We start from the raw sequence: 14,333 nt of genomic DNA on the forward strand, positions 1-14,333 counted from the left end.
GTAGTCCATTTGCCTGGCATGAACCCACACTGCATCTCATCAATATTCACTTTTACCCATATCTTCCAGAACTCTCTCCATTACCTTCATTACCTGGGCCAAAAAATTTTATTCTCTACAATTTCCTCTCTCCAGTGTATCAACCTTCCCCCTGTACACATTTACAATCACACCCTCCAGCCAATCATCTGGGACAACACACTCATCAGTATCTAACTCCACTTCAATATCTCCTTAGGCCTTCAGCATTTCAGCAGTTAACCTAGACACACCTGCTGCTTTCCCCACCTGCATCCTCTCTATTGCCCTGATCATAGTAGCAGTATCAATCAAAGGCCAAGGACCAAACACTGGATCTACTGACTCCAACATTTCCTGCTCCAGTCACTCCTCATTCAGGAACTGGTTATAATGCTCTTTCCATGCATCCTTGATATCTTCACTGTTCACCATTACCTTTCCTTCATCATTCGTCACACACTGCTCACCTACGATATCCCTGTTTTCCCTTCTCATCTGATCTGCCACCTTAACTTGTGGGCTGCGGCTAGGCGTCACGCAAACATCCCCCGTGGTGCAGCAAAATGGCAATTTTGGTCACTCTTACAGATTTCCATGAACTGCATTGTGTAGCTACCCACAGATTTTATTTATTTTTTTAATCGGTGTAGTTTGGGAGAAATAATTGTCAAAAATTGCATTTCTGGAAAACTATGCTTTGAGAGAGAGAGAGAGAGAGAGAGAGAGAGAGAGAGAGAGAGAGAGAGAGAGTGTGTGTGTGTGTGTGTGTGTGTGTGTGTGTGTGTAATGCATATTTGGGTAGAAGAGACAGGCTGTAGGCAGGCTGTCACCAGGCTCCCCTCTTGCCACGTGGGTTGCCAGCTCACTCCGCACGCTACAATACGAACTTAGGGAGCTACTTTTACGTCCGTTATTTACCATCCTACTTCTGTTTCATTACTGTACCTCCTATTGACCTCATATTAGATTTTATGTTATTCTAAACAATTCTGACCCACAATTGCCCTTCCTGGGGTGATAATATTGCGGAAAATGCTTACGAAGTGCGTACGTTGCTGGTGCAACTTGGCAACTGGGCTCAACATAGGGGGGTGGGAATAAGAGCTACCAGTTACCCTAATATCCCACAAATTATTCACGCCGATCCTTCTAGAACTTATACAGTGTGCTGTTAAAAATCTTGCTCATAAGAGGTACATCACAGCTTTCCGAGGCACCCTTGCAGTCTACGGGTTAAATGTCATATTCTTGAACAATATTTAGGTTATCCAGTAAAAGTTTCTGAGACTCAGATTTTGCCCTGTATACCAGTTTCCTTGCCCTATGCATGGCAAACAAGTATTCCTCTTTGTTACCACCCCTTTTCTACTGGAAAAGCATTCTTTTCTTCTTCGTTGCAGCTTCTACACCCTCATCCCATCATCAAGTTACTTTATGTCTTGGAGGCCTCTTGTCCATCTACACACTGTCTCAGTAACTCTCAGGAGATTGTTCTTGAGAGCTCTGTACTGTTCATTAACACTGTTCTGCCACCACTCTACTAATCTCGCTAAAGAAGGCATCCCTTACTGCTTGTTTTTCCAATTTCCATACTTTCCTCCTGGGTGTAGGTGCATTAGTCCTCTTCTTCACCATCTGTTCCTTAAGCACCAAGTCACATATCAATAGTTTTTGCTGCTGCACACACTGTTCACTGCCTATAACTTTAACATCCATCACCAACCTCCTATCAGACCTCCTGACCAGGGAAGAGTCTATCTGGCTACTATTTCCCCTAGACTCATATGTAATCAACCTACTCTCTCCTTTCCTAGAATGCATGTAGCACACAATCACGTTCATTGCCTCCCCAAACTAAAGTTCCTTTCCCCCATCCTCATTTCTCGTAACATATGGACATCCCCCATGTACACGTACCCCTTCACATCCTTGTGCTACTTCACCTATGTGACCATTTACATACCCTCCCAGAACTGCAATCTCATCATCCCCCATACCACTTACAACAAGTATTAAGTCATCCAAGAATCTATATTTTTCTACATCATCCAAGCCAACCTGTGGAGCATACACCGATATAAATGAAAACGAGGGTCTACTGAACAAAATTTTCACTACTATAACTCTTTCAATATAATCATTGCTCAATATAGTAAGTCCTCATTGTAAGACGCTTTTCTAAAGTTAATTTCTGCATATGATAAGAGATAATTAATGGAAAATATTGACCCTTAAAACAGTATTGGTACAAATGGCCACAGTTCCGAGTGTGACAAGGGCTGCAGAACTTTGAATGATGTGTTATTTTATATGCTGGGAATTCAACATAAAGGAACTGGAATAAACTCAATTGTGGACTGGCTCCAAGCCCAGTAGGAGTAAATTACTTACTACTACTGCATGTCTGACCATATTCTTGTTTTATAGATTCTCTCTCTTTCTCTTACATGCATGCATGCAAGTGCACACACACACACACACACACACACTCTACTATTAACCCTCTATTAACTGCTGCATAGAGAAGGTATGTGCAAAGAGCTGAAATGATGTACAAAGATGGGGGGGGGGCAGCTGCCCAAAACTGACTGTAAAAGGAAATGGGAGGAGAATGTGTTCACATACATTGCATGAAGACAATGTATTGACACCATCCTACTGGATTTAAGTCCTTTCAATTATAAGATAAATAATGTATTATTTTACAAAAATTTTAACATACATGTATTCTCACAGTCAGATCAATTTTACTGGTGGGCTTATTTACATCTTTGGTAGGTTATTGTTTGGGCATGCGAAGCATGAACTGATGTATCCAATCAAACACCTTGTATTTGGGACTCCTTATCATGCTTATGACAAACAATGGCCATGATGATATGCCTCTGAATACAGATATACCTGATGTCAGGCATTATGCATTAATTTAAGCTGCAAGTCTCAACCCAGTGATTTGAATTGTTTTGGAAACTGACTGAGCACCCACATCACCCATGTAATACATGATGCAGCAAAAGTCCTCCAATCTGACCACTAACAATCTGAATATCCCAATACTCCGAGTTTGTCAAGGCAAATTTTTTTGGATTTTTCTGAGCTTTTTTCAAATTTTTCAGGGCTTCATGTATGGATTTATCTGGCTTGGACTTGTTCATGGACTTGGATGTAACTGCCTGCAACTATTCATCTATACTTCCATGCATTTCCGATAAGTAAAGCAATAACCCATATCATTGTAAGAGTTTATTTATTGATCATGCACATATTTTTTCAAAGGTCCCTCCTAACAGTCCGAAAAAAACAATAGTCTGAGAGACCCTTGGTCTCCTGTTGTTCAGATTACAGGACTTTTACTGTATTAGGATCAATACTGCACAGTGACAGCACTCAGGGAAATCTGTGGATCTGGTCTCAAATGCAGACATACTCCTTCATTACTGAGTATGATTTTAAAGAAAGGTTTAATGAATTTACAGTAACAATTTCTTCATGAACATCAGATTGACCTTATCTTAACCTACAATACTCTTATTATTGTAGCCTGGTAACAATATCAGTTTTATGTCAGTACTGTCATGATGTGGAGATCCGATGATGCACCTGGAACTAAATATATGTAACTAGTGTAGCCATTACAATATTACCATAAAAATTTTGTTTTGGCCCACTACTACAGACATTAGATATTGTAAGAGTGATTTGACTGCTTCATCAGTTTCCATAACGCACCTATGGTTGTGAGGTTTTAATTACTATAGCATAAATCTATGCATAATAACTCACATGAAGATATATTTCATCACAGCTGATGATTTGAAATATACTTAAATTATGAATTTTAATTACATGGTCGTATATATGTGGGACTGCTTCATTCGCCAGAGTCATAAATCACCTGCGTTGTGAACAAACACAGGAGTGCCACATCTTTCTAAACACTCCAACACCTGCTGAATGCAAAAAGGCAGCCAACTGTACTTATAAAGCTAAGTAGCCAGATTCCACCTACATACAGTACCAGCTGTATGGAAAATGCTGTGACAGTTGGATCACATCTCTGACTTATAAAGAAGACTACCTATTACAATACTTTACTGGAACAAGGTTATGGTGCTGGAGAAGGAACTCATACAAAATAACTGGCCTGCTCCCCTGCCTGGTTATATGAATGTCCCTCAAATCTTCCCTATCCTCCAAAAGAATGATGGTAGACTATACAAAAAGGCAACTTCAGTTTGCAGTCTACTACAGAGGAGCCTGGGGCCACAGAAACAACAATGGCATCCTGTAATGCAAATCAGTACAGACACAGAAAACTGAAGTTGCCCTAAACTTCAACTTCCAATCAGTGCAATTTCACAGTAAGCCTCAGTATTTCACATACAGTATGTACACTCAACCCTCGGCTATCACTCCCAATTGGTCCCGCTGTGGCTGCGCTATAGCTGAAACCGTGATAGCCGAATTGAAGAACTTATGGTAATAATTCTAACTGGTTCCATGACCACAATATTTACCCCTAAGATACATTTTTGTACCACATATTAACATATAGTAGTCCAAAAATGAGCATGTTTTATGCGATCATGATTCTTATAAATACCCCTCACAGCTGATTCACTGATGTTATATTTCTTCCCCACACTTCACTTGGTCTCACCATTGTCTATAAGTTTCACATTTCCAGTTTATCTGCATAACTTAGGTTCTTCCTTTTCTTTATTTCCCTGCCAGGTGCCGCAGCATTATGTTGGGTGATGATAGGGGGACAGGCAGGGGGTACACTGGCCATGGTCATATCATAAAAAAGGTTATTGTTCTCGCTGTCACTGATCACGGTCTGAGAGTGCACACTTAAATGTTTGGCGGGCAGGAGACTTGGTCAGGCGGCCAATCAGGCTCGGCGGCACTGACATCACACGACCAATCACGGAGTGAAGCTTTTGTTGGCTGGGCGGAGCACCGAAGCCCGGCCTTTTTGAAATTTTCGAACATTTCTGGTGCGCGATAGCAGGCACGTAGTGCGTGATAAAGGTATTTGGGTAGTTTTTTATATGGGTGTGATAGTGAGATACGCTATAGTGGAACCCATGATAGCTGAGGGTTGAGTGTAAATTACAAAAAATATATGCAAACAGACCCAAATAATTCCTTAACTAGAATATTCTTGTTATCTCAGATGATTTTATTCAGCTTTGGGATGACTTTCAGCTGGAGGGGTTAAATATAGTGTCTAATACTGTACCTTATTTTTTTTTATTAAGGAGTTCTACTTAAAGCAAGTAATATCACCTGGTAGGAAAAAAAAAAAAAAGGATTCACCATGTTGAGATTACATATTACTGATTCTGTGCATGCAAGGTAGGAATATGGAATGCTGTAACCAGACAATTTTATATGACTGGGGTCATGCCTGTCATACTGAAGGGGTTTATTAACACAATGATGCAGGACAAGGGCATCTTCATGTGGTCACAATGACATAACCAGACAGCTCCACTAACTGGTTACACACATGTCCCTCAACTTCCTCCCAATCACCCAGAAGGAGGAAGGTGGACTGCAGGAGAGAGATCCCACTGGGTTCACATTCATATAAACTACGGTAGTGGCTACAACTACTACTGCACTAAAGTAATATCTAACTCAACCTATTTGAAGTTTCCCCTAAACAGAATAAACTTGTCAGGAAGCAAGAAGGAAAGAAATACACCACCAGAAGTAGGGACATAACCATCTTATATTGTCTGTGGTTATCGCACACACTGCCTGGACTACAGGACATAGTGTCGGCAAGCCACAGTTACTTTATGCTCTTGCGGTAAAAGTATCAAAATCTACTCAATACTTTTTCAACAATGAGCAGAGGGCTTTATAATTATAAAATTGGTCCTAATACTTAATTCCTGATATATAATAAACTTTTAAGTTATATTTTTGGTTCCTTACTAAGAAAGCTATCTGTCAGGGTTAGTGTATCTAACAAGCAGGGGTTATAAATTGTGAGGCTTTATTATTGTTACAAGGTATTACTTACTAATACAGTAACTGCTGCAACAAAAATAATCAAATGAATAAGTCATATGTAATATCAGTGTGAGCTCCAGACTAAGTTGTTGCTTTTGTTGATCAACCTGTTTATCTGGCTGAGCATACCCATCAACCATGGGCAGGCAACTGCCCCTGTAGGGCTGTTCCATGTAGTGAGCTAATCTTCTCTTGTGGTTGACAGCGCTCTGTTATGGCAGGGCACGAAGACAAGTCTAGAAGTTTGGTTCATGGATGGATGCCACATTTGCATCTCTCCGCTCAGTTACAAGGGGTACCATAGTAGGCTCCATTTCACCCTGTGAGTAGGTTATATGGGTACCACCCAGCACTAAAAATGGTTTCCTAGGGTGCAGAAAACCATTAGGCTTGTCACTCAGTGCATAGCCATCTAAGGTGGAAAAGGTAATAAAAAATGACAGGATGGAATGGGAGAACTAGAAAGAGGAGGGTAGACACAGAAACAGAATGGTAAAAGTGAATGCAGAAGTGGGCAGCACTGCATCAAGTGAGTGGATGATGGTCACCACCACCTACCAGACTAAGTAAATTCTGGACAAATTAGAGCTTACTTTATATCTGAGAGTTATTGAGTGTGGGGTAGGTGAAGGCACCAAACATCCACTCACTCAGTGCTGTGACACTACACTGAGTGACAAGTTTGATGGTTTCCTGTGACCCAGGACACCATTTGCAACACTGGGCGGTAACCATATAACCAAATAATGGGATGATGTGGAGCCCACTATGGTGCTCCTTGTTAACTGCATGGAGACACACAAATGCAGCCTCCATCTAGGAACCTAACTTCCGCACTCTTCCCCACACCTTGCTGTGGTGAGGCATTGTTTGCCACAAGGGAACACCAGTTTATTGCACGGAACAGCTCCACAGGGGTGATCATTTTCCTGTAGTTGATGGGTCTGCTTGGCTAGACAGACCAGGGTTGATATACTGCTATTATCATACTACTGAGAGAACAACACTTGATAATACTTATGAAGCTACAAGTATTTATGAGGCCTTGAGAAGGGATCTCAGGGTTAGGGGGGCTTGGCAGGAGGAACAGCAGCCTCAAGAATAAAAGGATGCCCTATCGATGCACCAAATATTGCATTTCAAAACACTGTACACTTTATGTGCACCAGACTCTGTAGGAAGGTATCATGGTCCGAGAGTGATGCATTTAGCTGGGAGGGCTAACAGGCAATGCATCGTTCACGCAGCATTGTGGAGGAGAGGGTAAGGGTAGGAGGCGAGAATAACAGTACTGTTGTTCACTATGTCTGGGTGAACAAGATTTATGGTAATATGAAACAAGAGCAAATACAAAAACAACAATGGTACTCACACCTCCTACCACTATCCTACCCTCCACAGTCGGCTCTGAGAACACTGCTGCACTGCCAATTCACCTTCCCAACCCAAACAACCACTTTCAGGTTCATGTACTTTCATATGAAGCCACGTGTACAAGGTAAGAAATAATCATAAAGCTGCAATATTATTATTAGTATTAGTGGTAACCATATAACTTACAAATGGATGCGTGGCGGCCTAATGAGTCAAGGAGCTTCAACAGAATGGTTAGGGCTTTCAGTCCACATAATGCCACTGAGTGACTAATCACCCTTACCTCCAATATATTGATAGTGTGGCCTAGCTCCAGGCTTCTAAGCTCCTGACTGGGCAAAACATGATAAAGATGACAGATGAACAGCTAAAAAAACTTACGTTTCGTAGGTTCCATAAAATAATACAGGATATTTCTTCAAGGGCTTGCCAGAAGGATCTGGTTCATGCTGTTCAACCTGAAAACAAACAATCAGTATTAGGCAGGAGGGGTGATTACTACTGTTCCTGAGAGGTACTACCATAGGAATGTCTGGGGCCAAAATTTACAAGTAAAATCTGATCTGAGATGACGGTCCTAGAGTAAGGATTCATAACTCTTCCACACGGCTACAATCTATTCCCAGGCTGGAGTAATTATTCTTGGATGACAGCTTGTCTAGATGGAAAACATCACATTCAAACCCAAGGCCCTAGGCAGGAGTTGGCAATGGTAAGGGCATTTATTCATCTGATACAATTACAAGACTCCATCATGCTTGCACGTGCTGGCCTTCGTCACCTAATGGCTGCTCTCCATGCTGTTCGATCTCTGGCAGCTTCCCTATCGAGCCCCTTATCCCTGAGGTCACACTCTATGACTATATCCCAGATTTTTTTGGTCTGTCTCTTGCAGCCTTACCCCCAGTGTTCACAATTCTCACCTTCCACACCCAACTGCCATCCTGCATCCTCTCAACATGCATATACAGTCATGACTTGATATATTATGATGGGGTTCTGTCAAGTGAAAACCCACTGCTTAACAAATTATTGTGTAATGTGGTCGATATAACATGGGTTCAGTGGGGATAGAGAGGAGGACCTATGACCATACAACCTAAAATCTAAAAATCCTAGCTACCCTTTCAGGCTTGCCCTAAGCACCACTCAGTAGCACCATGCTTCCCACTAGGGGTAGCATCCTTGCCAGGCATGACTTCCAAGTCATAAATTTCAGTATTTCACACATAAAAAGTTATCACTTCACTTAAAATTGCAGGCAGTGCCATTTGTTACGCACTTGCACAGTTATCTGGCATTAGTAATGGTGTTTCAATGGCCTTTTACTCATTACAACAGAATGAGAGGCAATCACACCAAATGTAAACAATGGGCAGTCACTCTGCCTCAATCAGCTGACTGGGCAGCATCATTCTAGCAAATCTACGTGCATTTCATTATCGTTTTTCCAAAAATGGGTCTAACTCTTTGTTCATCATTATAGTGATCTGTCACACAGCAAGCAACCATATGAGGACTGTATATGGCCAATAAAAAACTTGGCTCAGCCACTATACTTGACAGTGGTACAACTGTATTACCGCACTGGCGCTACATAGATCTCAGTATCGCTCTTAACTGCCATCAACAAGTGAAAAAGGGCTTACACAAGTATGAACAGCCAAGGCATTCAGATATATAAATGTGTACATACCAACTTTTCATCTACCTGTATAGAATTCTTGCATACAATGTTTAGTCAATAATAAGTCTTATGTTGGTTTGCATTTTTTGTCTTTTTTGCTGTCAACCTCTTTGTTCTGATGACAGGTTCAGTCTGTGCTGGACAGAGCAGCAATGCTTACTGGTATCCTTGGCCTCCCCCCAAGAACCCCAACTACCTAATTTTTAACCAAGTTGCATTAGCTGGCAGTAAAGATTACAATGGAATTTAAATTGTGTCTTATTACTTATGAGGTTCTAACCTTTGGTTCCTTTCATATGTTTCAGTATCATAGGGTAGATGCCATCATCACCTGGTGATTTTTCCAGTTTTAGGTCTTGCAGTTTCTTAAGCACTGCCCTGGTTGATGCATCAACTTCCTCTAATAGTTTAATTCCAGAAAATCTCTGCCTTTGGTTTATGACATTAACCATGAATTCCTCTGTAAAAGCAGTGGACTCCCTACGTGTCAACAAGTGGGTTGGTGGAGGGTTAGTGCCCCTCCCCGTAAAACAAATAACTCAAAGTCAAATGGCCACCCCTTACGGGATTATGGCGTCTGGCAATGGATAGATAGAAAAACAGTGGAACAGTATGGTACTTACTGAGAATATGTGCCATCAGTTCATCATCTGGTACCAAGTCACCATTTTTACCTTCCCATACAGTCATCCTGCTCCCTAAATAGTTACCTATAAAATGCCTTAGGATCAGTGCTTACTCTCTAAGCTGTTTTCCCTTCATATCTTCTTTTAGCCTGTCATATTTCCCTTCTAGTTCTGTTCATTGCCTGTTTGTACCTTTGGTAGTCTTGTTGGTACTTGGTTTCCTAATACTGATTTCACCATCTGATGTTGTTCCTTCTGGCTATGTATATCCGTCTGCTCCACCACAGGCCTTCCTATTTCCTTCATGGCGTGTCTTCACAGGCATGATAGTTTGATTATCTTAAATCAGTCTTAAACACTGTCCACATGTCAGAGGCTGTTAGGTCTCTTAAACACTGTCCACATTTCAGAGACTGTTCTGTCAGATTACAGGTGTCCTCCATTCATAAAAAATCCGTAACAGTTGAAGTTTAGGGGGATAAACTCCAGGAAAGCGAGTTCCAGACAGAAGCAGTTTGGGGAATAAAAGAAGTCTGATAGGCAGAAGTTCTTGCAATATGGCTGTGTGACATTCCAGTCATGAGCACTATCAGATGCCCGTGTAGCATGAGGGAAGGCATGGTGTGGTGGCACAACAGACATAACTTCATCTGAGCATTTGCAATAAAAGTAACTATACATAAAAAAAAAATGCAAGGAAGGCAACATTCCTTCTTACTTGTGGGGGAGGTTGGGTAGTTTATCTGTATTAGCAAGGTTATTAATAATTCCAACAGCTTTGTTCCGAATTGTGCCCAGTTGTTTTAGTGCAACCTCCCCACATCCACTTCACAAGGGTGAGCAATATTCCAGCTGAGAGCACACATCTATCTATCTATCTATCTATCTATAGCCCGACGCCCTAATCCCGCAAAGGGTGGCCGCAGACAAAACGCCTCCAAGTCACTCTGTCACCTACCATTTGACTCCCCTCCCCCCAACTCACCCCCCCCTCCCTCATATACCTCTCAACTCCATCCCTCCACCTCATCCTCGGTCTACCCCTCCCTCTCCCTCCCTCCACCTCACCTACATACACCCTCTTAGTCAGTCTTTCATTCTCCATCCTCTCCACATGTCCAAACCACCTCAGTGTATTTCTCCTAATCTTTTCAACCACATCCACATCTACCCCACAACGTTCCTTCACTTCTTCATTCGTCAACCTGTCCCTCCATGTCACTCCACATGCTCCTCTCACGTAACTCATTTCCACTGCTCTCACTCTTGACTTGTTCCCCTCTTGCAAGGTCCACGCCTCGCTTCCATACGTCAGGGTAGGGATCACAATACCATCATGCAGTGACTTCTTAACTTCCATACTCACCTCCCTATTTCTCATCACTGCTTTCAGTGTGCCAACAACCTTCCTTCCCTGCTGTACCCTTTCACGTACTTCATCCCCCAAAGTTCCATCCTTACTCATCACACTACCCAAGTACTTGAATGCACTCACATTCTCCATATCCTCACCACACATGACTTTTATAAATTATAGCCAACTGCTCCTCAGTGAAGAAGTTACGGACTCTGTACAATAATCCAAGTTTCTTTGAGGAGGCTATAGCAAGTGATCTGACATGAGAGGTCCAGCTGAGGGCACTGTTAAGTGAAACACCGAGAATTTCAATACTTTTGGAGATGGGAATGTTAGTAGCATTGATGGTAATATACAAACCTGGCAATACCTGTCTATTAGTAAACTGTATACGGTATATTTGGTTTTACTAGCATTAAATGAGAAAAGGTTATTTTGTTCCCATTCAGTGATCTTAGATAATTCTTGATTTAGGGAGATGGCTGCACTGAGTTGAGAGTTAGAAATACCCGGTATTAAACTCTGTGAATGATCCGTGAAGTGTTGAGTCATCTGCATATGAATGGATGGGATTGTGGGTGACAGATAAGAGATCATGGCTGAAAATTATTGTGGCTGAAAGAAATTATGGCGGAAGTTGTGATAATGTCTGGAGAAAAATTCCAATTTCAAGAGTCTCAATGGATTATTATAAGGTAATTAAGGCACTTACAACTACAGTACAGTATTTCCCAGTAATAACTCCTTAAGGATGAGTACTGCATCCTTTGCCTCTGGTAGTTAGTTCTCATTTGACTGAATCGGTAAGCTGCAGTTATTTCACTTCATGGTGTAATGAAAATTCATTATCATGATTCTAACAGTGACACACTGGCATATTTTCCTTTGTTACAGTAATCTCTTTAATATCCAGACGCCCAATAACCGGAATCCCCAGTGTCCAGACATTTTGGGCCTGGGCCTTTGGCCGTCCCCCCCAAAAAAGACATTTTTCAACCATACTTTAAACTTGGAGCGTGGCGCCGAACAGCTGTGTTTACGCACGACCCCTTTCTTCCTCCTCTCCCAGGCCTCCCCAGTTACCACCTAACTACCATCCTGACTAGACACTCATCGCAATGGATGCTGCACGTGCTCGTTTTGTGAATAAACAGTGAAGGCGGTGGCTTAATCGGTAGAATAAACAGGGGAGGCGGTGGCTTAATCGGTAGAGAGGTGGCCTGCAGTCCCACCGGACCCAGGTTCGAATCCCGGCTGGGGCAGGGAACAGTTTAAGGATTTGAATTTCATTAAATCAGGCTTTACTGATCTACCAGAAGACCCACCGACATGTCGTAAAAATACCCCCGCTAATACCAATACACCAGTCCTGTATGAGACAGCCCTAGCATGTATTCAATATGGATGGTGGGTGTTAGCGCCGAAGTGGTGACATGTAGAGGTGTATGATATGTAGGAGGACTGCTGGGCCTTGATAGCAGGCTGTTAAGCCTATGCCCAGAGTCGGACAAATAAAAAAAAAAAAAAAAAAAAAAAAAAAAAACTGCAATATCTCGCTACTAGACCACATGGGAATTTACAGTGTTGTGAAATGTTAAGAAATTAGAATTCAGAGTGCAAAGGATGATATGCTGAGTGCAAACTGGCAGCTGAAACTGGCAAGGTGCAAGTAAGAGCAGAATGTGCAGTGTTAAGCAATTATAACTCACAATGCAAAGGATTAAGTGCAGCACAACACTGGATTACTGTATATGCTTCAAGAGCATTTTCACCACTACCAAAGCGGGTTAATCTTCATAAAGGCCACGGACATCTCATAAGTACCCTGAATATTACTAAATATTTTCCAAAGCTACTCATTAATCCCTTATTATCTTGTTCCTTTTCATTTACTTCACGCTCTCTGTCCCTAATTTGTGTGAATAGGGTCTTAAAAAGGTGCTATGCATGTCCAGTAGGGAATTATGTAGGTGGTTTTCTAAGTTAGGCTGGGTTAGGGTCCACAAGTACCACTCCAGGAGGCAGGGTCCCAGTATCCAGACGATCCCACTTCCCGGACATGCCTTGGACTGTATTACGTCGGATATTGGAGAGATTACTGTATACAGAAACAGCTAATGCGTACACTAATAACGATGATATTTATAGCTATGTTGATTTATTACCAGCATCTTTCGGTTTATATAATTCAGCTGATTCTGCCATGACTCTGTCCACTCCATCCTCCAGCCAACAGCAGCACATTAGGGATGGAACTGGTCTAAAATCTATTCTCATGTGCACCAAGTTGGTCTAGAAACTATGACCAGTCTTGATTGGTCGAAAATGGTCTCACAAAAATGCAGCTATTAGCTAGTTAAGGGGCCGTAGTTACGTTGGGTTAGCTCCCACTTAGGCTAGGTAAGGTAGTTCAGGTTAGGCTAAGTGCTAGGTTTGAACAATTTGATAAATGAAAAATAAAAACAAGAATAACCCTGACTGTCTGAAACTGCAATTTTACCCAATGATGTCACAGGGATCTTAGTCAACCATGTAGGAGTTAGCTTAATGGTACAGGAAATGCACTCTCAAAGTGCTCAAAAATAACTTTCATGCATGATTCCAGGCAAATATTACTCTTAAAATATGCTCAACACAATTAAATCCAATACAGTATGTAAAACAGGAAAAACTAGTGACTTTAATCCTAACAATAATACAAATACACCTGGGTTTGTTGCTCAAAAAATAAAAATTCACTTGAAATAGTTTTGGTTCAGGAAGTAAAATAATGTCCAACTGATCAAGCCAAATACTCACCCTTGCCGGCCAGTGTGGGTAGCCTTTCACCTTAGCAAATACTGCGTCGCCTGGCTTAAATATGTCAGTCTTAGGCATGGTGGTGGTTGGGATCCCACGGGTACTGGCGCCAACTCCTTCTCCTTATTTTTTTCCCTCTTAATTGAATTTGTCCTTCACCACGAGTGTCTGTTTTAGTGTGATATCTCGTTCAGATCATCACACAAGTCTCAGGCTGATAAAACCACACTTAAAACGCTAGAAATTGGTTGGTCTACAGAGAGCACACTTGGCGGGGACTAGTCGCCATAATCGTAAACAACTTCATAAAACTGACGACCAACATGCGCTGGAAAATTGTAATATCAAATTTAGAGAAAATTTTCGTCTAATTTCTTCAGTATTTCATCACTTTCATTTTACAAATTTGAATAAAACTTTTGAATTTAGTAAGTGATATATT

The 14,333-nt window shown here is 41.6% G+C and overlaps 1 protein-coding gene across 1 annotated transcript in view; it reads right to left on the bottom strand.

Annotated features, from left to right (window-relative positions):
• Positions 1-14,164, bottom strand: part of LOC145416343 (uncharacterized) — an 81,846-nt gene extending 67,682 nt beyond the window's left edge. Inside the window, exons 1-2 of the mRNA XM_080285342.1 lie at positions 13,892-14,164; positions 7,804-7,880 (exon numbers count right to left, since the gene is read on the bottom strand). Coding sequence (XP_080141468.1) covers positions 7,804-7,880; positions 13,892-13,969 — 155 coding nt within the window. The 5' untranslated portion in view covers positions 13,970-14,164. The remainder of the gene's footprint in view (positions 1-7,803; positions 7,881-13,891) is intronic.
• Positions 14,165-14,333: the final 169 nt, after the last annotated feature.

Source organism: Coenobita brevimanus, chromosome 105 (assembly GCF_032717465.1).
Source record: "Coenobita brevimanus isolate Jiangsu-jjx chromosome 105, ASM3271746v2, whole genome shotgun sequence".
Lineage (NCBI taxonomy): Eukaryota > Metazoa > Arthropoda > Malacostraca > Decapoda > Coenobitidae > Coenobita > Coenobita brevimanus.